The following is a 26,005-nucleotide window of genomic DNA, read 5'->3' as shown; positions in this document are numbered from 1 at the left end:
GAAAATAAATTGTGGAATATTTACACAACTGGAATATTATATAGTGTAAAACATATTAATTATAACTACATGCAATAATACGATGACTCTTAGCAACAAGATATGGACTGAGCCTGGCCACAGTGGCTCAGTGGTTAAGCGTGGACCTATGAACCAGGAGGTCATGGTTCGATTCCCAGTAGGGGCCTATGCTCTGGTTGCGGGCTTGATCCTCACGCGTGCAGGAGGCAGGTGATCAATGATTCTATCTCATCAGTGATGTTTCTATCTCTCTCCCTCTCCATTCTTCCCTGAAATTGATAAAGATATATTAAAAAAAAAAAAAAAGATACGGAGTGAAAAGGGCCAGTTCCAGAAAATTACAGCATGAATCCATTGTGTAAATGTAAAAAGATTCAAAATGAAACTATTTTTAGGGATTCATATGTATGTGATTAAAGTATGTTTAGAAAAAACATCAAGGGAATGATAAACCAAAAGTCCAGGATAGTAGTTACTGAAGGCGAGGGAGTCAGGGGAAAGAATGCGGGAGGAACACAGGTGGAGGGAATTTGGGGTCAGCTCTGTTAAGCAGCTTGGACCCTATAGCCTCACTCTGTGTGGCTTTATTTGCTTTCCAAACTGTTACTGCACTGTGAATCTCTTTGATGAGCTATGTGGAAGAGCTAATTACCTGCATTTTATCTTGAGCTATTGAATAGGATAATTTAAAAAAAAGATATTTTGCCCTCAAGATAATTGAGGAAGATAAACTAAAAATATAGTTACTTTCTTTTTCACAGATAAAAACTAACAGGCTGTCACGAGTCCAAAGATATTTACCGGTGACAAATACCTGCCATAATTATTGTATCTTAACAATTTATTTCCAAGTAGATTAGTTTTTGTTCCTATTTTTATTGCAGAGACATAAATTACACAAATCCTTCCTTAAAAAAGGATGCGGTCTGAGATGTGTGCATAACCAATAAAAGAAAAGACATAACTAATGCGGAAAAAATTTTTGAGTTTTGAAGAGCTGCATGTTTCCTTTCCCTGGTAATTTTGTTTGTTCCTTAACAATGGCAAGTCAAGGAAATGTTGACAATGTCAAGAGCATGATTAGAATTTTTAATATACAAAGCTATTTTGAGGGCCTGTTTTGTGCCTAGTTTTGGTTGGAAAGGCGAGACTGAGAATAAAAGGCTTTACATGAGCAGCCTGTTCTGCAGATGTTATCATAAAATAACATTTTTTTTGTGATGGGTAATTGCAAGGATGTAGGAGTTTTCTTTAGAAACGTTTCTTATAATGAATGCTATTGACAGTTCCGTCGCACATACATTCACTCAATAGTTATTTACATGCCAGGCACAATCCTAGGCCCGTGTATAATAATATTCACTGACTTACTGATGCACTCATTCATTCCATGGACAAATACACTGAGTGAACAGGCACTGTGTTGAGTGGTCGGGATTTAGCAGTGAGCAAGGCAGATATGGCCCCTGTAGCTGCAGTGTATCCACTCCATTAGGGAGACAGATATTAAACAATGACTGTACAATGATTATTTTATTACATTGAGATAAGTGCCATGAGGATGAAGAACTGGGGCATCTACAAACATATAGTAGGAGGAATTGGAACTCTCTCGTGGAAGTGGGTTAATGGTCAGGATAAGTAGGCCTGGTTTGCTGAATATTATTATATTTTTTCACAATATATTACAAACTATTATATCTAATAGTCTGTAACTAACAAAAATACTATAAAAAAACAATAATAATCAGCCCCTGTGGCAATAGTTTTCAACAACAACGACAAATACATCTAATATTTATCGAGGGCTTATTATATACCAAGTCCTGCTCTATAATAAACCTTTTGCAAACCTTACCCTGTTTTGCAGATCATGCACTAGACCAGCGGTTCTCAACCTGTGGGCTGCAACCCCTTTGGGGGTCGAACGACCCTTTTCACAGGGGTCGCCTAAATACATCCTGCATATCAGATATTTACATTATGATTCACAACAGTAGCAAAATTACAGTTATGAAGTAGCAGCGAAAATAATTTTATGGTTGGGGGTCACCACAATATGAGGAACTGTATTAAAGGGTCGCGGCATTAGGAAGGTTGAGAACTACTGCAGTAGACTAAGATAGTGTACTAGAGTGTGGCATACAGTTCAGTGAAATCACTCTGAAATTCTAATTATAAGAACTAGAACATACTGAGACCTACTGTGTGCCAGACTGTGTGTCTAATTCCTTTAGTAACCCAAGCAGAATATGTATTCCTCAAGTATTAAAGACTGAATAAGTAAACTGCCCAATGTAGTTGGCAAAGCTAGCGTTTGAAAATAGGTCTGTTTGAGTCTAAAGCCAGTGCTCTGTCCACTGTATCTAGTATAGCATGTGACCAAGTCAAGGAAATGCTTGGCTATTTCCGCCCCTTCAATGCAGGCCGTATCACCACAGTCATATTGATGTGATCCCCCCAAACTAGGCAGCAGTTCAGTACAAAACCACAATCATCTAAACTGGTGGTTTGTTTTCAACAGCAGACACAAATATATCATTCATGGGCATATTTTGTCCATGTAAATGTGTGTATGTGTATAGACAGATATGCCATCTATACACTGGAAATTAACTAGCAAGGATGCTCCCTGACTCTATTACTCCCCCTACGAATCTTCTTAAATTACTCAGCCCACCTTCGTGTAGTATTGGCAGAATGGTTTTCATTTTTCACTTGATAAGCATTTGTTGCACTCCTATGCATTTATTCATCAATCCCACAAACATGTAGTGAATGCTCATTCTGTATCAGACACTCTGCCAAGTGCTGTAGAGGCTGCCAAGTTCAATCAGACACTCGGTCTAGCCATGAGAAGCTCATGGTGACATGGGGAGATGAGACACACATATATAACTATACAACATGGTGGGAAGTCACAGGGCTTTTCTTGGGAAAAAAGATAGGTGAGGCATAAATTCAATATGGGTGAAATATAATGACGAGGATGCAAGGAGGAAAATGGATAAAACTCTGTGGAGTTCAGAGGAATGATAGGTTGCTACCATAGGAGAGGATGAGAGAAGACAATTGAGACTGATTCTTACCGTGGTATTTTGGGAAGATGTGACAAAAATACATGATAAGACAGTTTAAAAATCTGAAGTTAATACTTATAATAAATCTACATACGCTAAGAAAAGAATTTTGGCACGACAACAAAAGTATAAAAATTGCCCCAGGGAAAAAGCTATGTTGAAGTTGCAGAGACATTTATAAAAAATTGCTACATAGGAAATAATAAATTTTAAATCACTCCACTCCATCATGTCAAAGTTAAGCTGCGATTGCTAAAAATAGATTACTGTCCTTTTTAATTTTCCATTTTATTGCATAGATTGAATATTGTCATGTTAATGATTTTTAACATTAATAATAATTATTAGGTAATTAAACTATCAAGGGGAGAAATAGGAAAAAAGTTACATGGCAATGAGAAGAGGTATTTGCTAAAAGACATAAAATTCCATTTTATTCAGAAACATAAAATAGTAAAAGTTAGAAGGTTTCATAGGTTTCATCCCCATCCTCTCTTTATCAGTTGCTTTTCGAATTTGATGTGCTCATTGGTCAAAGAATTCTTCTTTTTAAATTGCTGACTCAACTTAGCAGCCTGAGCTGCTTTCGTTATCATTAGAAACATGGTTTTGCAATAAAGACGAGGTTGACTATTTTGTGGTTGATGGATGAAGCAAAATGGAATCCTTCAACCCTAAAGATGAAGGCATCAGGCACCCTGGAAATTGCATACAGCTTAATAGCCCAAAAGAACAATTTTCAGAATAGAATCCCGATCTTTTCCCCATGGCTAAATCAGCTTTACTCAGCTAAGAGTGGTGGAAATGTATTTTGGCTAGGAAATGTATAGTTAAAAATTCATGGACTAAGAGAACTTCCTGAAATGTGGTTGGAAAATAGGTATTTTGAAAATAAGATTTCAGGTAGCATACAAAAAAAAAGGGGGGGGGGGCGTTCAGGAAGAAAGACTAAAAGACTAATTCAGTTTTGCAGCCAGTCCTTGCAATAGCATATTTAGCTACTCTGGGGCAATGGTTGAGAACATACTGAAATAGTCTCAACTATAAAGATGACACTAAAAATGAGGTTCGTTTATCCCCAGCACATCGAAGTGGAGAGGGAGTGTGTGGGAGAAGCTGAGTATCTGAAGGCTCTCTACCTGGGGCAATTTTATGTGACTTGGTCTTAATCTCTTAATTCAACATATTGAATAATAATTGATTAGGCACTTTCTATGTGCTTGTACATACTTTACATGTCTTACTTTACCCAATCTTTACAACCCTATCCTAGATATATTGTTCATAAACCCATTATGCAGATGAGGAACCTGAAGACCTGCCCCACATAGCACAGGAGTAACAGCAGCTCTGCTCTAACCCAAGCACTCACATTCACAGCTGGTGCTCCAAGCACTGTATTCAATAATTAGTGGAAAACAAGTAAGAGAACAAACTCAAAAACGGGCAAAGGTCTTTGGCAGAAAGGTCACAAATCATTACTGTGCAGTTCCATTTCTTTTTTCTCGTTTGACCTTTATTGTCAGCTCACTCCAATGCATACATTTGGGACATGTGTTCATTTATCTCAACACTTTCTTCCCCTTTCCCCAACCCGCAGAGCACACGTTATGTCGTTGTTTTCTCTGGTGTATATAGTATGTGAAATGACTTTTCCACATGCTCTGAAATTCCTAATAGTTTTGGTTTGCTGTGCTAAGTACTCATGAAAAGGTTTCAAACTCAGCGTGGAGCCACTGTCTCTCTCATTTGCCTCACCTTTTCTCTTTCCAGCCTAAATCAATGGTTAATGGTGAAGTTGGGGGTGGATTCAGTAGTCACGGTGGGTGGTGTGATATCAGTACTATACAGAGTGAATGTACATTGAGCGTGAAGAAATCAATGTACTCCATTTTCCCTCCTAAGTTCCCAAAGTCATTTAAGCACCTGGAAAAGTGCATGCAGAACATCAGGGTTCTTTTGATGACTACATTAGCGACTGAATTAAGTACTTATTTCAAATCTAACCTAATGAGTTATGTAATGGGTAATACATCATGTATCACATAACTGTTATATGCCTAGATCCTGTGAAAGGAACCAGACATATGCAACAGTCCTGTAAGTAAAAATTGTTCATAAATTGCTTTGATGATATTTTTATGCCTATAAAGTCTAATGAATTAATAATGAAGTCTACATTTTCATAAGTTCCAGAAACCTAAATGTTGTTAGAGGAAAGCAGATAATATTTTTTAAAATTTCATTAAGAGAGAAAGATTCCCTGCAGTAGGCCTGTGGTAGGGGGTGTGGCGTGGAGGGGGATCAACAGGGAAAAAGAAGGGGCATGTGTAATACTTTCAACAATGAAGATAAATGATAGAGAGAGAGAGAGAGAGAGAGAGAGAGAGAGAGAGAGAGAGAGATTTCCTAAAAATCTATAAATTAACATGCTTTTTCAAAGAGCAGCAATCAAGCCTTTCCCTAGTATTTTCATCACATTGCTGATTATAACTTAGAAGTAAGTTCTCTTTGTGTTTTACCAAGTTCTGTTTTTAGGTTGTGAAATTGTTGCCAGGGGCAGTATTGAATTAAATTTTCTGATTTGCACCTCACCCAGAATAAATGAGCAATAGTTCCCCGCCCTCTCCCCGCCTCCCCAGAATAAACCAACAATGATGATGAGAATGCTCTCTCAATTCAAGTCTGTAGCCTTTCTGCTCTCTTGCAGGGAGAGCTCTTCCATGGGCCATTTTTGTGCTTATCCCCTTTGAAGACACTGTGGTGTCTGGAGATGATGAGAATGGCAAGAGGAGAAGTCTCAGGCGCTCAGATGGAAATGTAAACAGGGAGTCAGCAGGAGTTAATTGTGTGGCATCTGGCACTGGGGTCCAGCAGAGGCAAATAAGCCATCTCACTACAGCCTTTTGACAAGACAGCGTTGCTCTCTGAAGTGGAGAAGGTGGGAAGTGGAGTCCCTCATTCTTATGCCCCCGATCAATGATTCATTGTTTAGTAGCTGCTAATGGCAGAAGGGACCTCAATTACCCAGTGAATCTAGGACAGAAAGAAAGTAACATCCCTTCTATATCTGCAAAATCCACACACAAAAATGGGAATTTTCCATTGCTACATCAAAATGGGGTTATATAATAAATGTTCTTTGGGTTTTTAAACTTTCTTCTTTTTCTTTTTGTGACTTTGCTATCTCAGACTGCAGTCTTTTTTTTTTTTTAAGATATATTATTGATTTCAGAGAGGAAAGGAGAGGGAGAGAGAGATAGTAGCATCAATGATGAGAGAGAATCATTGATTAGCTGCTCCCTGCACACTCCACATGGGGGATCGAGCCTTTAATCCTGGCATGTCCCCTGACTAGGAATTGAACCGTGACCTCCTGGTTCATAGGTTGGTGCTCAACCACTGAGCCACGCTGTCTGGGCTCAGACTGCAGCCTTAATAGAAGACCACTACCATGTAATCTCTCTCTTCCTGAATTCTATCCCTGGTTCAGGTGGAGGTCACTTTGCCTGGAGAGGAGATTGATTTTTTTTCTGAGGAGAAGGCATGAAGAAATAGCATCAGCTGTTATATTCTCATTCATCACAAAAGCAAAGACTTAAGTACAAAATTTGCTGATGTGTTTAGGGGAGACAGAGACCAGCTATAGCTGGAAAACTGGAATCACAATAGTCTCGCTGCACTAGTTAACATACAGGAAAATACAGTTTTATGGAAACAGGACTTGGACACCTGCCCTGGGACTGTTTCAAGTTAAAGTGTTTTCTGACAAGTGAACATGGCTGTCTTGAGGGTCAGGGTATACTGTCAGGGGAGGGAAGCTGAGAGCTGGGAGACATGAAATTTGCTGGTTCAAACTACCAGCTCCATATATCAACTGTTGTCCAGAATGAAAGGAGCTACTGACAAAGCACTCCTTCTTTGGTCCTGAAGTTTGATTGATTGGTTGATCAACTTGGAAGCAAAAGTTTGCTGCCAGTGGGGAGAGAGGCAAACCTGAGGTCCCAAACAAGGTTTTGTTAGTACTCTTAAAGGTTACTAAGCTACAGAATGAGATTTTTTTCTATTTGTTTTCCAACTAGTAGGAAAACATTTATTTAAGAACCACGAGGTTGGGATACTAATTCCAGTATTATCACCTAACTGTGATTATGAAAAAGTGATGTAACGTCCCCAGGCTTTCTTCTGTATAAAGTGAGTAGATTAGGTTAGCTCAACATTGGGGTCCTTCCAGTGGTAAAATGCAATCATTCTAGTTTTTTGCATCAGATTCATTATAGTATTTGGCCACTGGAAAATAAAGATTAATTTAAAATTGGACTCCCCATTTATGACACTACGCCACCGCTCCCAGGTATCTGCAGCAACATCATTTGAGTAACAACAATGTTTTCTTTTTTTCCCCCCTCTTCCTAACAGTGGGTAAATACATGTTTGTGGAGTAGGTGAAAAATAAATTCCTAACTTCAGCAACTTAATAGCTAAGTGCTTATGCGTTGAAAATGAAAACCAGGGAAGATGAATAGCATTTTGCCTCTGACTTTGGCGTCTCTGACTTGCTAGGTTGGCAAAATGAGCACATCCCGAGTAAGAGTGAATTAAGAGTGACTGATTAATACCTTCGATGGCAAATGGCTTCCCCACCGTAAGAAGTTTGCAGTCAGCATCTATTGACACTTCATAATCCAGGAGGGCTTTGTCCATGATGAAGGCGTCTAGTTTCTCTGGATCATTCCTACATTTGAGACCAAGAGAAGAAAAGTGAAAAATGATTCCTTAATGAACAGGAAGCACGAAGGCTGACGGCTGGCTTTTGTTTAGGGGACAGAAACCTGGACACGAAGGGCAGCAAGAGCTAGCTAGCTGCTGACTCAGCCTTGTTGGCATCTCACTGACCTGTAGAGCAGAGACCAGGGGAAAGAGCCTCTCTTATGAGAGTGCATGACCTCTTTCCAACGGGTTTATCCACCATTACTTCTAGAACCAACAAATGAGCCAGAGTGACTCTGAATTGAACAAGAAGGTTCATTTCTCTTACGCTGACTGAGGATTTTTTGTGTGCTAGGCATTGTAATTATTATTCTCCATACATTTCATCACTGACATGAAATCACGAGAGGGTGGTGCTATCCCATTTTAACAGATGAGGACATTGAGGCTCAGAGAGTCAAAGTAACTTGATCCAGGCTACATAGCGAGTCAGTGTTGGAGCGAGGTGGGTTCATTATCAGCACGTGGATATTCTTATTTCTTTCTGTCATGATCACTACCCTATTTTTCAGAGACCCGGCATTATTTCACATTTAGGAGGAGATATAAGGAAATGCAAATAAGAGATCTAGCATTCCCGGGGGAAAGGGAGTTAAGGTCTCTTTAAAGTCTACAGCCTAGCTTTCAATAAATGCAAGGGAAATAATCTGTGATAGATCTTAGTAATCTGTTTTATTAATTTATCTCCAGAGATTCATGTCTCACTCTCATCCCAGGAAGCAGTTCTGGCAAGAATCATTTAAGCAGGTGTCCCGAGATAGTATCAGTGAGTCAGCCATGGGCTGGGATTAAGATGCCAATAGATGCCTTGTGCGTCCTTTCTGTGTTTCCCCCCATTTTTTGGATCCAGGCACAGAGATGGTCCAGAGGAGTTCCCACTTACACAAATGTGGGGAGGGTAAGGAAAGGGGAGTTTCCAAGAGAATTGTTTAAGTTGTATGCAAGGACTCTTGTTTTCAGTCTCCTCAAATCCTTTTTGGAAAGATGTGGACATACATCCATCTAAGAAAGGCTTTCTGACTCTCAGGGTTGTCCAAACAGCTGGGCAAAAACAACTCGTCTCTGCCCCATCTGGGCTCAGTCATTCCTCACTTAGAGCCAGAAATGAGGCTGTTGGAATTCATTACAGAGAACATGGCCAGGGCCCATCAAGATCTAAAAGAGAAAGCCAGTCCCAGACTCTAAGATTCATCATTGGGCAGATGTGCATCTTTACACGGATGGCTTTGTCTGGGGCACACGTGGACTTATAGTAAGTAGGTCAAGTTCCTTCTTGGTGCCAGTGGCCATTGCTTCCTCCTTCTACTCTTCCAGGAAGTAGAATCACCAATTCACAATCCATCCCCTTTTCCACAGGGTGTTGGATTTAACGTACAATGAGGCCCATGTTTAACTTTACCCCAAATGAAGAATATCTCCTAGCTCTACGGCTGTGGGAAGCTTCAGAAAGGGCTCTTCCAGGAACCGAGGATGAGGAACCTTAATGGAATCTTGGCAATAAAAATAAAAAAGTGGAATTGAAAGATGTTTCTCCGAAGTTTTACCACTATATTAGCAGAATTTACCTTGGGAGCTATAGAGCAACAAGTCACCATTTACCAATACTCTGCAAATATTTGCGGTTGCAATAAAAATTGGGGCTCAGTTTTCCTAACAAGTAATTCGTGAGGTCCATTCTCAGTGGTATCCTTAAATAATTACTGATTTCAGACTGCAAAGTGCGGCTGGCTGTGACAGGTCTCTATAACATGGGGAGGCAAGAAGCAAGCTCACAGACTCTCATGGGCCCCTGAGCCACTGAGGAAGTGGCTGGGTGTGAGTCGGGCATAAGCAGCTTCTAGTCTGGCTGAATCATCCTTATAGTTGGTAGAGCCTCCAGGGGTTTCTCTCATTAAACACTCGTGCTCTTTTTGAACATTCATTTCATAATACATAAAACACAAAACATAGTCATATGTAAACATACTAAAAGAAATGAATACTTTAAATAGGGATTACTTTTTAAGAAAAGCGTCATGTCAGAAATCAGGGCCCTAAGTGAGTAGGACTAAGCCCAGGGAAATTTTGATAGGAGAGGGAGGGACAGGTTTCACACAGAAGGAACCTTTCCTGTACGGAGGACTCCAGGGGTTGGGCCCTGAAGGTCAGGGCTCTGGGATATCAGGTAGGTAACATGAGGACCGCAGTTGCTTGGAGTGGTGGCTGAGAGCTCAGGCAGTGACGAGTCCACAAATGGAACACGGATGCTGCTGGAACACGGACTACTCTTTGACCATCTGGGTCCTACTTTTCTGTTATGGTTCCTAGACCAGCCTATTGTGGTTGGATTCTAGAGACGTGATTCTAGTCCTGAGTCTGCCACTTGCTAGCTGTATTACCATGAGCAAGTTGTTTATTCTGGGCCTCAACTTCTTCATCTGCACCTGCCTTTCTACCTGTTTTTTCTCTCCAGGCTGGAGTGGGGTCAACTCTGAGCACTGGGGCCTTCTCAGGTGAAGCTTCCAGAATAAATGAATGCCCTGAGTGAGGTGGAGCTGGGGAGAGCACCAGTGTCCCATCATACCCGTTTGTGCCAGAAGAACCTGGTTTGTCAGCCAGTGATACCTAGCTGGAAGCCACTATTATCTCCTTGACATCTTATTCTCTCTCTCAGCCACGACTTTGCCTGAAGAAGAGAATACAGAAGAGGAGTGGGAGGCCAAGGAGCACTTAACTCTGTGTCTTAGAGGGACTCTAATGTTTTTGCAAAATTAAAAGTACCATTTCATAGTATTTGAGCATCATATATAATGTTGCAAATTTGAGAGCACTGGGCTTCCTCTCTAGACTCTAGTTTAAAGTCCTTAAGATTGTTTTAGGGGCCTATTACTAGGGATCTTGAGAAACACACAGCCAGCCATTCTGTCCCATGAAGTTATTTGTTTTCCTTCTTTCTTAAAAAAAAAAGAATTTGGGAAGATTATTGTGGTCAACCATAGAGAAACCAGTTCCCTGATGCTGTGCCATTCTAGGGTTTGGAGGATTGACTATATGTCATTGTCCTGGGACCATTAGGCAGGAGGGAGAGGACTACTCACTCTCATGCTGAGTGCTTATTGGGAGCCATTCCTTCCCCTCTCCCAGGACGACTAGATGAGCTGATCCATACCGACTCACCCTCCTTTGCATTCTGCCTCACTGAATTACAGGCTCCAGTAATCTGCCATGGCAATGGCATTGCTCTTGATTGCTTCTTGCAGATTCTGATGGGAAGGATGCAGGCATGGGATCATTGCTTTTTATCTTATTTCCTGTCTATAGGAAATCTCTAAGATAAATCCCTCTTCCTTGTGAAAAGAGGAGAGAGATTCACTGTGAAGGAAATGGGTGCTTTGGGACACTTTACCTTCTGGCCACATTCCCTGAGTGTTTTATCATTTCTGCACCATTGTTTTCTCAAGTGAAGTCAAGCCAACATTTGCTTCCCCCACCATCTGCTCCCCTAATGACCCCACTGGCATTTAGAGAAAAGCTACTCCTAACTTGGGACTATGCAGTAATCTTAGTCCCATAATTAAATGCAAACTATTCCATACCGTCTCCTGGATCTCACACAGTGTGAGGTATTACTGAACACACAGTAGGTATGTTGAACTGTCATTTAAAACAAGAACAAAAACAACAACAAACACTGCCTCAGTGAGAACTTTTTGGCCCCAAGAGGCTGACACTCACTTCAGATATCCCACTCCATCGGGGGTGGCTGGTACATTGTACCTTCTCATATACTCATGCATCTCGGGGAAGCTTTGCCTCACATAATCTTCAGCACTGCTTTCCCGGACAGTTCCAAAGCGGAAGCCCTGGGATGGATGATGGAGCTATGAAGGAGAAAAAGAAATGTCTTTACAATGAGATATGGGAAGTTTATAGATACAAATAAACATGTTAATTTGATACTTAAAAAAAAAAAGAAATGTCTTTAATATAAATTAGTCTTAGAATTGTTTTCAAAATGTTCTTTTTCCATCACTCTTTGAAATCTAATAATGTAGAATTCTATGCCACACACAGGCATAAATATGCATATAGAAATATGCAGACATAGGAGGGAGATGCTCTTTCATATCCCAGCTTTCACATCAGTATTTGTTCTATCTTCAGAAGCAAAGAGATGGAAACAATAAACAGAAAATACAAAAACAACTTTCTGCTTTATATTGAGAACCCATGACAATTTTTTAGAAGCGGTATAAACTGGCACGTAGAATAAATCTAGTTATTATAAAGTGCCTATCAGGCAAAATACTATATGGTTAAGGTAATAAATTGTGCTCCTCCTTGGTTAGAACTAGACAAAGACCAACTTAAAACTTTGCATCCTGAGATTGAAATACTGTGGGCCTGATCCAAAGTAGTGACTGTATCTCTTTCATGCTCATCTGTCTTTATGCTATACAGTAGGTCCTCAAATAATATTTCATTCAATGTAATTTCATTATAATGCTGACAAGATGCCATAGGAACTTAACCCTACTTTCCCTTTGTGTAGCTAGTCCTTGAAGTCACTCTTCAGAGGAGTCGGCCCTGACTCTCATTGTACCCTGCAATTTCACAGAGTAGGTAACACTTGGAATGATTTGTTCAATGTCTGCTTTTCCTGCCAGCTCATAAGTTTTTAGGAGGGCAGGGCCCATGCCTCCCTCATTTGTGTGGTCACAAGTCCTGAGCATATAGCTGCTATTATTGGCATCATCATCACCACCATCATCATCATCATCATACAACACATACAGTGCTTGGAACACAGTAGATGCTTGATAAATATTGGTTTCATATTGGTTGCCATTATTGACACAAAATTCTTTTAGGTTTGATATATTACCAGTATAATATCTCTGTCACACTTCATGTTATCTTTCCCCTTAAAATTATTTTTTGCTTTAATTTTTATCTTAATTCATTCAAAACAATAGGCTCTTTAAAAATGTCTGTTGTGTGAGCTTCTAATGGAAAAAAAACCCCACACAACAGGCTGCTCAGCAGTCACAGAATAATAGAATCAGAAAAGGGATCTAAGAAGCGATTGATGCAACCCGATGGACTAGCATCGTCCACCCTGTGTATCCCTGTGGTGTGTAATTCAAACAGCCAGGGATGTCAGAGAGCCTGAATCAAGGAGGGAGGATAACAGTGTACACAGCGCTGGAGCACTTGAGCTGGATTACAGCCATCACCAGAAAGTCCCAGGGAGAAAAGAATTTCTTTAAAGTCTCAGCTAAAAATCTCAGCAGCTCTTCCAAGCCTGTTTATATTTGCGTCAACCTCCTCAGGCCTTGGGGAAATATGTGAGGTTAAACTACCTATTTGTATGTGAATTGTTCAGAATTAATGGGTACTGAACTCTACGCAGAGCGCCCACACAGAGAAGAGTCAGCTAGACACTTCACAGAAAGCAGACAAATGGGCTCACCACAAAACAGAAGCAAACGCGAGAAAGAATCAAGCGCCTACGTCCAAGGTAAATGTGATGCTTCAGATTATAAAACAACCCTAATAATGAATATGTTCACTTAAGGTTTACACTTGCATTTATCTGAGATTTACATTTAAATAATAAATGGAATGTATCACTGGACTTGGTACAATGCCCTTTGAAACTGGGTGGAAAGGGCCATTTAAAGATATATATATATATTTTTATTGATTTCAGAGAGGAAGGAAGAGATAGAGAGAGATAGAAACATCAATGATGAAAGAGAACCATTGGCTGACTCCTGCATGCCCCCCACTGGGGATCAAGCCCACAACCCAGGCATGTGCCCTGACCGGGAATTGAACTGTGACCTCCTGGTTCATAGGTCTAGGTTCAACCACTGAGCCATAGCGGCCATGCCTAGGAGACTTCTTTAAACAGCGGTAGTATTGATAATTACACAGGAACATCGGGCACACTAGGACAGTCCCCAGCAAACAGAAATGTGAGTGCGCTGAGTTATTAATCATGCTCTGAACCTTAGAACCTTTTTCATCTCATGACACACAAACTAATCACTGAAATTCTGTGGTACACACACAATATATATATTTTTTGCTGAAATGATAAAAATAGGTATAATTTCGATTCATTCACACTGGATGGCAATTGTTGTATTGGCTGATGTCATTTTTAAAATTTAACAATCTAAGGGAAAAGAGGTGAGTGCCCCTGACTAAATAGACAGGTATTACATGTTTTAAAAATGCTTGCGGCACACTGGTTGAAAATTGCTGCCTTAGAATATAGAAAAATAAGGCTGCGAATAATGTTTCAGAGCCCTACCCAGCTTCCAATGTGAATTCCTGAGTCCTGTATGTTGTAATTTTTTTCCATGTTATTCTTATTTTCTTCTCCAGAAGCTAAGTTTCTCCATTTCAACTTAAGCATTTTATTGCCTCTCTCTTCATTTTCGGTCTGAAGTCCCATGTGTTAGGTCAGCTAATCTCTAGCCAACACACACTTTGACATCAGGTTTGATTTATCTGAGCTTTAGCCCAGGTCATTCTGACAACTTGAGTCATTGCATTAAGTCCCTCGTATAGACTAAGGCTCAGCAATTATGCCCCATGGGCCCATCCAGCCAGCCACCTGTTTTGTAAATCAAGAGTTACTGGCACACAGCCTCGGCTATTCACACTACAACAGTAGAGTTGAGTAGATGGGAAAGAGACTATATGGTTTCACAACACCTAAAATATTTACTATCTGGTGCAAACAGAAAATGTTTTCCAGCTCCTGGTATAGACAATATTGATCTAATTATTTCCTTGACTCCCACATTTCAAATTTTCCTCTCTATTCAAAAATCCCATTGGTCACGGAAGAGATGCCACCTTTGCGAGTGAATGAATAGAGTAGGTTTGATAAATCTCCGCAGGCTTCCTGGCACTGCCCAGATTTAGGCTTCAGTATGTGACACATCTCATTACAGCTGCGCGGGGGTATTCAGCCCTCCAATAGGAGGTCCTGACTACTCAGTACTTCCTTTCTCTCTAGGGTCAGTAATAGGAAAGCTCTGGTTACAACACTTCAAATAGAAGCATTAGTATGATGCTTGGACTAATTTTAAATTGAATTTTTGATCCCAGGGGCCGGGGGTTTGCAGCAGCCTCCACAGGTTTGAGGATTTTGAGAAATGACCATAGCACACAGATTCCATGGAGCTGAGTTGCTTCGTCGCATCCTTTTCTTTGCCACTTTCCTCCATTACTCATCCTTTTGTTAGAGATAGAAAGTATTACCTATATTTGTAGATAATATTTAATTATTTAAAATATAGATAACACTGTCTATATTATTTCTTCTATTATTTTAATAATGGTAATAGCCAACCCTTATAGGATACCTCCATTCCAGGCACTATGCCAAGACCTTACATTCATCACTTCCTTTAATTTTCATAGCATCCTTCTGTGTATATACAATCATTATCCCTATTTTACTTTTTGTTAATCCTCATTTGAGGATATTTTCCCCTCATTGCTTTTCAGAGAGGGTGGAAGGGAGGAGGGAGGAGGGGAAGGGAGGAGGGAGGAGGGGAAGGGAGGAGGGAGGAGGAGGAGGAGGAGGAGGAGGAGGAGGAGGAGAGAGAGAAACATTGATGTGAGAGACACACATATGTGGGAAGTAACCCACATATTACTTCCCACATATGCCTCGACCATGGTCAGGGACTGAACCCGCAATTCAGGTACATGCCCTTGAATGGGCATCAAACCTGTGACCTTTCCATGTGCAATCTGATGCTCTAACCACTGAGCAATTCAGCCAGGGCATTATTCCCATTTTAAAGAAGGGCGAATTGAAGCTTGAAGTTAAAGCAACTTCTTGCCCAAGACCACACATAACCAGAAAGGAACTGAATCCAGAAACCCGAGAACTTGTACTATTAATCTCTAATTTATACTGCCTTTGTGAAGGATTCTTTTTTCTTTGAGAAGCTATAGATAAGATAGACATTCCTCAAGCCTAATGGTCAGTTTAATCCAAACAGCTAGTGCTGGCTTAAAGAAAGTAGACAAAGAGCCCATATCCTTTGGGTTTTTAAAGAAGGTGTTTTTCAGTTATAGCAACAGCAGCAAAAACAGCAACATCTGACCTGTGCTGTTTACAAAACTCATTCATGCATATTATTCCATTCACCAGGCACAAGCAGTCTGACAGTTCCTGTGTTCTATTCATTAAAGGTAAAAAATGAGCTAGGTGGATTGACCAAGCTCCCTATAATAAACACATTCATCCTGTATTCCGTGGGAATCAAATGCTTGGGCTCAATATCCAACAGTCTTGGGGGTGGCTGTAGGAGGACTGAGCCCTATTCCTCCCTCCCTCGCCCGCATCACCACATCTTCACACTCATCTCTGTTGCCTCACTGGTCATCTTATTGCTTCCTTTGTTACAGGTGGAGGCTGAACCTGAAGAGAGATGTCAAAGTTGGGGAGGCTGTAAAAATATGGAGTTGAGGCTAGAGGAGACATGAGTAGCTGCAGATGCTGAAGACCACTTAGCCCATTCATTTATTTTTATAGATAATAATTCAGGGAGCTTCTATTTATTAAGTGCTTCCTATGTGTCAGGCATTGTGCTAAAACCTTAACATGGATTATCTAATATAAGTCTCATAACAATCTATGAGGTATTTATTATCATCTCCAACCTTCACACAAGAAACTAAGGCTTGTGTTTAAATAACTCGCCCTAAATTGCTCAGCCAAAAGGCATATAGGAGGGCTCTGAACTTAGTCAAACTCCAGATTTAGGGCCATGATGGGAAAGGTAAAGAAAGGACTTACTCCAGGTAACACAAATAATGGAAAGGTGAACTTGAAAAACCCTCACTCAACCCCAGATCTAATCCTGTGGAATGTATAATCCCCTCCCTAAATGAATATGGCTGATAAAAATAATTGTTCTTTATTTTTTCTTTATAGTATGTTCTGTTCAACATTTCCCCATCTACTCTTTATGAAACCACAAGTTTCCAGTCTTTATTTCCTTCTCTAAAAAATAATTTCTTGAATTAAATTTGCTTAGTAACATCCACAAAATGGCCCTGTAGTGCTCACTTACTGGACCTCTGAACATCCTTGGTATCTTTCTGTCTCATGCAGAGTAATACAAAGGGAGGGCCCATGATCATGGTCTTTTCAGTGTCTAGCCCTTAGACACTATAGAGAGCAACTCAAAGAATTACAGACTTTCTACAGGGGAATTATCACTATTCTACTATCAATGTTCTATGCCTGTTTCCTCTTTTTGTTTTCCATGTAAGTCATTTTGTTTTGCTTCTTCTCTGGCCCTGGTCTCAATGTCTTGTTCCATTCATCTGGAGCAGCCTATCCTCTTCAGTTCACTGAGACACTCCCCATCGTCTTCCTCAACATCCCCTTCAGATCCCATTTCATGTTGACTGATCTTGTAGTGCTAAGTCCATTTCTCCTTTCTATGTCAGACGAGTTATTTCGCTACTGATACCACCAGCACCAGTGGTACTTCCAAGTAAAGAGCCCCTGAATAATCATCACCACAGTGGTGGTGATGATGACAATGTGGCTCACCATGTGCCAGGCATTGTTTAAATGATTTAGACATATTACTTAAAAAAAAATTCTTACAATAATCTTATGAGGTAGATTCTATCATTATATACATTTTATAGATGAGAATCCAGAGGCACAAAGCAACTAACTAACTGGTCTAAGCTTATGGAGCTAGTAAATGACAGAACTGAGCAGCCTGCGTGGATCCATTGTTTATGTTCTTGACCACTATAGTACGCACTATACACATTATTTGATTTATCAGCTATTCCCTTAACTGCTGTGACACTGACTCAGGTCCCTTATCCACAAAATTGAAAGAGTTCGGCCATTGTACCCGTATCCCCCACACCCAATCAAGGGAGCTTAATTAGCTCCTAACGATCTGTTAATACTGGTGTCTATGATTTATTGTGCTGATGACATGCATGGCCCTGCACATTCATCATGTCATTTCAGACTTCCCACGCCCCTATGAGGTAAGTTCTGTTAATAACTCCGTTCATGGATGGGGAAATGAAGCTCAGAGACATGAAATAATTTTCCCCAGTCTCTTCAACCCAGGCTGCTGGAGCCAGTTGTGATACACACCTATCAGCTGACTCTAGAATCCAACCACCTGTAAGGTGTTGTCTTACTGAGATTTTCAAAGTTAACTATGATCATAATGCAATTATTTTAGAACCATAATCCCTCTGAAGATGTGAATACACTGTAAATAGCAGAGTTGGGGCCTGAACCAGGTCGCTGAGGCCAGAACAGACATCTCTTACGGAAAACGGAAGGATTCCTTTAAGCCCACGGCATCAAAATAACTCTTTTGTCTATGTAATTGACTTACTATCAAACCAAAAACTTCAAGGAGAAAAATGACCTGTGGCTCATGGAACCCAAACTTCTCACTTAGCTGCTGCCCCTCCCTCACCCGCAGTACTGTCCTTGCCAACTGAGCAGGCAGGAAGGCCCTTGCCTGAACTAGAGTCAGCAATTATGGGCCGATTAAATGCAAATGGATGAAAATAGCTATAAATTGACCTCCAGCCTAGTGAGGTAAGCTTTTTGGCACAACTCTGCCCAATCCTGTGGCTGAGAAACCAGTTGTAATGCCAGTTTTTATTTAATTATATGACTCAGAGAAATTAAATACTGAAGCATGACCTGAGGAATGTGGCTTTCATTCTGGGTAGGTTGGGTGCAAGAGTACAGTAGGAGGTTTAGCCTAAAGGTCCGTAATTGCACAGCTTGGACCCCAGGAAGCCAGCCTCTTGGAGAAGGTGCTAAAGAAACACATCACAGGGCCCAGCCTGCGTGGCTCAGTGGTTGAGCGTTGACCTATGAGCCGGAAGGTCACAATTCCCGCTTGGGGCACATGCTTGGGTTGCAGTCTCGATCCCCAGTGTGGGTTGTGCAGGAGGCAGCCAATCAGTGATGTTTCTCTCTCTCTTCCTTCCTCTCCGAAATCAATAAAAATATATTTTAAAAAAGAATATACCATTTTCTTTAAAAAGAAAAAAAAATCACACAAACAGAAAGACAAACTACTGAATAACAGTAAGAAGAAAAATCCTTTCCTCTTGCTTTATTTTTCTCTGAGGCTAGCCCTTGGGGGTGAGTTGGGCTGTATCTAATAATTTTATTTGCCAGTGACTAGTCCGCCTGCCTATGCTGTGGAGTGCTCAGGGAATCAGTGATGGTGCCATGATGAGGGGCCCCCAAAGAGTCAAGCACTGACTCTGAATCAATGCATCCAGGAGGAGGTGATGCCTCTTCTCCCCTCCCCCAGGGCAGCCTGCCCGTAGCACTGTCCCAGCTTTTCCACTGGAGACCATCTCCCAGTTTGCAGCTGAGCTGTGTGCTTGCTTATCTCTCCTTTCTGTTCAGCACATTTGCTCCTGTTAAATGAATCACAAGAGCAGCACAACTAAAGGAGCACTCTGCTTTGTGAGCCAAGCATCGGAGGGCAGCAGTCAGCTGAGTTAAAAAGGCATTTTCTTTCTCCTTCTTTTGCAAATTTGAGAAAACTTTCATGCAGCAGCAATAAAAAAATAACGCGCAGTGATTCATAAAGTGTGCAGTTGGGAAAAACGAGGATCAGCAAGATTAAGCAATTTGGCTAAGATGAGACAACTGAGTGGAACTTTGCCTCCCCGCATTTCACATATTGAACTTGAGTGCTGCCTCTGGAGCTTAACCCGCATGGAAGTTCTGATTCCACTATCTTGAGTAATCCTCACAGCAAACAAACCAGAGGCATGAAACGAGTTTATAACTCATATGCAGAAACTGGCTTGGTGCAAACTGGAAGCGCAGATCTAGTATGAACTGTCTCTAGTGACTAGACAGTAGCAGTAAATGCTCACTTAGTAAGTGTAGGATGAATGAATACTCCTACAGTGTAGAGAAGAAAAAAGTGAAGGTTACTCAGAACCTAAAAACTCATGACATTAATTAATTTACACGAAGTTTAAAAGCATGCGTTCTTTTTTTTATTTTAGTTTTTTAAGAAGTTAAATGTATCTCATTGGTATACAGAAGTAACTGTAACTGGAAGCTATTTTAAAAATTTTACTTTTCAATTACAGTTTACACTCAATATTATTTTGTATTAGATGTCCCTTTTTTGATTACAGCCTGGAAAATGGACTAGCCTTGTGTGAGGCTAATGTTTTATCTAAGGAACTAATGTTTTGTCTAAATGTATGGCTAGCTGAAAGGCAAACCACAGAGTGACACCCATCTCTTAGATTTCCATAAGAACTTGGTCTATGTTTTTTCAGCTAAAGAACTTCAAAACACCTTCTATACATTTCCTCCCAATAATCCTGGGATGTCAAGATGAAGAAGTTGTTAGATTCATAGATAGAGAACAAACTGAGGGTGGCCAGATGGGAGGAGGTTTGGGGAACTGGGTGAAAAAGGGCAAGGGATTAAGAAGTACAAATTGGTAGTTACAAAATAGTCATGTAAAATACAGCATAAGGAATATAGCCAGTAATATTGTAACAGCTATGTATAATGCCAGGTGGTATTAGAATTATTGAGGGTACATACCACTTCGTCAATTATATAAATGCCTAACAACTACACTATACACCGAAAACTAATATAAAATAATATTGAATGTCCAGTGTAATTAAAAAATAAGAATAAAAAGATGGAGGAATTGTGTTTCCCACTTATAGAGTAGGAAACCGAACTCTAGAGAGATTATGTGGGTGCAGTTGATTGATTGGATTAATGGGACCAATTCTTCCCTTTTTGATTCCCACCCTTTCCCATGTGACCTTAACTCCCAGGACCCTCTTAACTCCGGTCCTGGCCAGGTGACTTCCTTTTGTTACTTGAATGCTAGCCGACAGATATAAGCAGTTTTGGAAAAGAGCTTGCATATTTCTACCTGTGCTATCACCATGGAAGGACGTGCCTGGATTAGCCTGCTGGGAGACGAGCCACCTGGAGCAGAGCCACATCAGCCCAGCAAGTATTAAAGCCAACAACCAGCTGACCCCCAATATAGTGAGCCCAGACTAGTTCAGCTAAACCTGACAAGCATTTAAGCTGCATAAATGCTTTTTGTTGTATGCCACCAATGTTTTGTGGCAGTTGGTTACGTGATACTACTAACGTGTAACGGATAGTGGTAACAACTATAAATGAAAGCCCAGAAATTTAATGAAGACCTTCTGTCTCTGAGCCTAGTGCTCATGACATTTGACCCAATTTTCACAGGTTATTTATTACCTCTGCCTGGGGTTCCCGTTTATGTTGGTCCTTCTTATTCCTCTTTAAAATCCAGGTTGATACTGTCCTGTCTCCTTTTAGAAGCCTTCACTGATTTTCCCCAGAAAGAGATAACTATACTTATGGGTGCTATCTCTCCCTGGTACACATTTTTATTTTTTAAAAATATTTTTATTGATTTCAGAGAGGAAGAGAGAGGGAGAGAGAGATAGAAACATTAATGATGAGAGGGAATCATTGATCAGCTGACTCCTGCACAGCTCCACTGGGGATTGAGCCTGCAACTCGGGCATGTGCCCTGACCAGGAATAGAACTGTGACCTCCTGGTTCATAGTCGATGCTTAACCATTGAGCCATGCCGGTCAGGCCACACTTTTATTTCACTAATCACACTGTGGTGCAGGTAACTGTTTATTGAATGCATTTCTAAAGAGTTTCTTTGAACTCTTAGAAACCATCAAAGTGCCTCATTAATATTTTTGGAATTATATTAATTTGTAGAAAGAAGATCATGAAAGGAGAAATGAATGATTTCTTGCTGAAAGATTTCAAGCATGTTTCTGATTTGGTCTTGTCTGCCACCTACGTTAGGACCTCTGGGTCAGGTAATAGGTTTAAGAACAAAGAACCCATAAATTCAGCACATATATATTATATATCCTCTGTACCACTTAATAATCCCCTATGGATAACATAGAAAAGGGCTCTACCCCTGTGGAGAAAAACAATTAACAAAAGGCAAACCAGATAGTTACCGATAGTGATAAATTAGAGAAGAGGGGAAAAAAGAAAAAAAACGAAGAAAGAAAAAAAATGGGATGAGGAGATAGAAAGTCAGGAGAGGAGGCTGCTTTGACAGGGCAGCCAGGATCCTCACTGGGTACTGAACACACTTCCTTTCTTGGTTTTACTGCAGTGCTTTCATCTTAATCACACATTTAAGGATGAAATTGTGTTCATTGTTCTTCATACCTTCTGCAGACTCTAGGTACAGAGCATAACTTGCCGGCTGATTTATTATTCTGATAATGAGGGGCACAATAAGTTCAGTGTGTGTGTGTGTGTGTGTGTGTGTGTGTGTGTGTGTGTGTGTGTTGTTTTCCTTTCAGATTTTAAAATTAATGCCACTTGCCTGGAGAGTTAGTATAAGTCTGTAAATTATACAAATGAATTTCATATTCCCTCGTAATACTTCCGGGCTTCTTCTGAGAATTCCCATTTAAAAATGGTCACAGGCTTCATTTTCAAGATGTATGTCAAAGCATAAATCCTGAATGCAGCTATCGTTGGCTGTAATTCTTCCCGGAGAAGCCAAGGATGCATTTGGTCTTGGCCTATTGTTAGAAGTATGAGCAAAATAACTAGAGCGGATCCTTGGCCCTTATATTAGGTATTATCTGTCCTTCTTCATTCCTCCTGTCATCTCTAACTCTGGGATTAGAGTCATCTACAATTCTACAATAGATTGAACAAATAATTACAGAACATTGTTTACGGGCCAATCACTGTGCTCAGGTAATGTATACACATTATCTCATAATTGCCTAAGGGCAGGGCTATAAGTGGGTATTTTTCTTTTCATTTCTATTTCTTAGGCAAGAATTTGATGCACACAGTTTCAGGACCTTGTCCAGGATCACGAAGCCCAGTCCTGTAGCAGAGACAAGACCAAACACAAGTTTTCTGATGTGAAACAGGCTTTGGAGATCTTTCTTCTTTCCTCCAACTAATGTTTATCAAGTGCCAGACTGTGTATGAGGTTCTGAAAATACAAAGATGATGGAGATGCTTTCCCTGTCATCCATGAACCTCAGAAGAAGACAGGGAGAAGAGGAAACGAAGGCAGGAGGAGTGATTTTGAGTATTCTATGTAGCAGTTTGCCTATTTAGGAGAGCAACTCTGTAATGAATTCCTTGGAGAGCCAGAGAGCTAGTAGTTCTCACATCTTCCTCGCATGGAAGGCACTGTCCGCTAGTGATGGAATTGATAGCCAATGGGTTGACAAAGGATCCCAGGCAGTGCCCTGTGATTGGAGTTTTCATGCTTTTCCCCACCCCTTGGGCCAGGGATACCTGGGACTCGGGCAGGCTAGTTAGCTTTTATATTTTCTTTCTTTTTCTTAAAAAAATAAAATAATAAACAACATAAATGTACTTCTCACAGTCTGGAGGTCGAAAGTTTGCGATCAGAGTGCCAGCATGGTGACCTGAGGGCCACATTCCAGGTGCCTGACTTCTCATTGCTATCTTCATGTGGCTGAAGGGGGCGCTTTTATATTTCCCTTCAGTGCAAACTAGTCAAGTAAACTTGTTTTATGAAGCATGGTTTTCTATCAGCATTTGGTTTTTTATCTATTCAAACTTTTCTCTAATATGCATAATTGTTGAAAGAAAGGCTGCAGAACAGCCATGAATTATGCCTTTTAGGGGAATGAACATTGCAGCTAATGTTGCAAGACAACTTCCATTATAATCCTGTCCTCACATCCTTGTGATATTTGGGGTGGGGGAAAGTAGAGTTTTTCTTTAAACTAAAATTTTCCATGGTTTGACTCAGCCCAAGGTGATTTTCAAAAAATGTGCACAAATGTTTCCATTTACTTTTGAGTTATTGTATTTGGAAATGTTGTTCATTTTTACTTCAACTATTATTAATGCATAAAAATTCCAAGTTTGAATGGCTATTAAAACTTCAGTCATTACATGCCACTTGTCCCAGGAATGGCAGGGGAAGGCGCCCCAACCCCCACCAGGCCTCTAGTATTGAAATATTGTTGAAAGATGACTTGTGTGATCAGTTACTTTTTCTGGGCTTTTCCATTTGATGGCAACCTTTATATTCTCCCCCAGAATGAATGATATCATCATTAGGTAAATGTTTTATTTAATGTACTTAACTTCTTAGTCTCTTTTAGAATCTTGTACCTATAGTTTCATTCAACATAATATTTTATGATCTTATCTGATTTCATCATCCTTATTAGGTATTCCTTAAATATTATCTCAATAGTCTTTGGACCTTAAATTATTCTTTTTTGTGTGTGCCTGAAGATGAGGCATTTTATAGAAAATGGCTTGGTGTCTTTTTGTTTAGAATTCTGGTCTGGCACACACACTTGTACACATATACATCCATACACGCACATAAAATATACATGTACTAGAGACCGGTGCACGAATTCATGCATGGGTGGGGTCCCTCGGCCTGGCTAGTGATCGAGGCGATCAGGCTGTCCGGAGGGAGGGGCCATGGGAGGTTGGCCGGCCAGGGGGAGGGACCGTGAGAGGTGAGCCGGCCCACCCTGATTGGGGCCAATCAGGGCTGGCCTGCAGGGGGTAGGGACTGTGGGAAGTTGGGCAGCCATGGGAGGTTGGCTGTGGGAGCACACTGACCACCAGGGACAGCTCCTGCATTGAGTGTCTGCCTCCTTGTGGTCAGTGTGCATCACAGTGACCAGTCGTTCGGCTGCTTAGGCTTTTGTACAGTAGGTCCTAGGGTTACATTGGAGATCCATTCCTACAGTGCGACGTAATGCGATTTTTGCTGTAAGTTGGAACCCACCTACATAAGCACCTACATCACTCACATGGAGCACATACACAGCAGTAATGAAGTGAAACAGTAAAAAAAATTTAAAAGATAATTCCTGACCTTTACTTGTGGTAAATAAATAATAAAAACCATAAAGCACATATGTACATACATCGAAATGACCGAACTCTTTTTTTTTAATAAATACTATAAATGGGAGGTGGCGACGTAACCACAAAATGATGTACATCGAGTCCGACATAACCCGGACTGCCTGTATATATATATTATATATTGTGTTATATATGCATTATACACAATATATTATGATATATATATGCTATGCTATATATACTATATGCATATGTCATATACATGAGAAATATATATCATATATACATATGAAATGTACATATATGTATGTGTACATATGTGTGTGTATGTACATATGTGCATATATATTTCTTGTGAATACTTAGGTTGCAATATTTTTTGATCCCTGGTTTTTCCTCTAGCATATCCATATAGCAGTTCCATCATTTGAGGAGGTTAGATCTCTGTGATCTGCTTTCAAGGTCTCTTTTTTCCTCTCTCACTCGCATTATCTGTTTGGTAAGAATGAGCTTTCTCCTCCTCTTATCCTTCATAGTTCTGATTCACCCTTCAGAGTTCAGCTCTAGGACTACTTCTTCAAGGAGGCCTTCTCTGATTGTGCCTCCCACCCCCAAGCTGGTCAGCTTCCTGTTAACACATCGGTAAAGTTCATCATCAAACCCTTTATCACATAGTTATGGTCCTGTAATATCTAATTCCCCCACTAAAATGAAACTTCTCTAAGGGCAGGGTGAGGGATCTGACTGGTCTGTTGTTGTAACCTCAGCCCTTATCTTAGTGGTAAGTATACAGCAACTTACACATATTTATAGAATAGATGGGTAAATGAATTGCCTGCCTGCCATTTTCATTAAAAACATAATTTGTATATTTAAAGTCATTTATCAAAATGACTAGGCATTTAATATAGTTTTTCCTATAATTGACATAAAGGACAGGATAGTAACGGCACTCAATGGTTGAAAGCATTTCAACAACTTTTGCCCACAGGGAGCTATAATTTCACCTTATGATATCATAAACCACTCAAGGATTTCATGTAGTTACCAGAACCTCAGGCTAAAATTATAACTCTGAAAGCCCTTGCTGCCTATTAGTCATGTGGCATATGACACAAAGTAAAATATATTCTGTATTTTTGGACTTGAGTTTGGCTCTCAGGATGCTAGCTGCTTCAATTTGTATTT

General features: G+C 40.4%; 1 protein-coding gene across 1 annotated transcript in view; it reads right to left on the bottom strand.

Annotated features, from left to right (window-relative positions):
• Positions 1–26,005, bottom strand: part of GRIN3A (glutamate ionotropic receptor NMDA type subunit 3A) — a 136,375-nt gene that overhangs the window by 33,225 nt on the left and 77,145 nt on the right. The window contains exons 4-5 of the mRNA XM_036330165.1: positions 11,586–11,731; positions 7,721–7,836 (exon numbers count right to left, since the gene is read on the bottom strand). Of these exons, the coding sequence (XP_036186058.1) occupies positions 7,721–7,836; positions 11,586–11,731 (262 nt within the window). The remainder of the gene's footprint in view (positions 1–7,720; positions 7,837–11,585; positions 11,732–26,005) is intronic.

The sequence above is a fragment of the Myotis myotis genome, unplaced genomic scaffold (assembly GCF_014108235.1).
Source record: "Myotis myotis isolate mMyoMyo1 unplaced genomic scaffold, mMyoMyo1.p scaffold_m19_p_12, whole genome shotgun sequence".
NCBI classification, from domain to species: domain Eukaryota; kingdom Metazoa; phylum Chordata; class Mammalia; order Chiroptera; family Vespertilionidae; genus Myotis; species Myotis myotis.
Note: the sequence above shows the minus strand (reverse complement) of the source record. Positions and strands in the feature narration are given on the sequence as shown.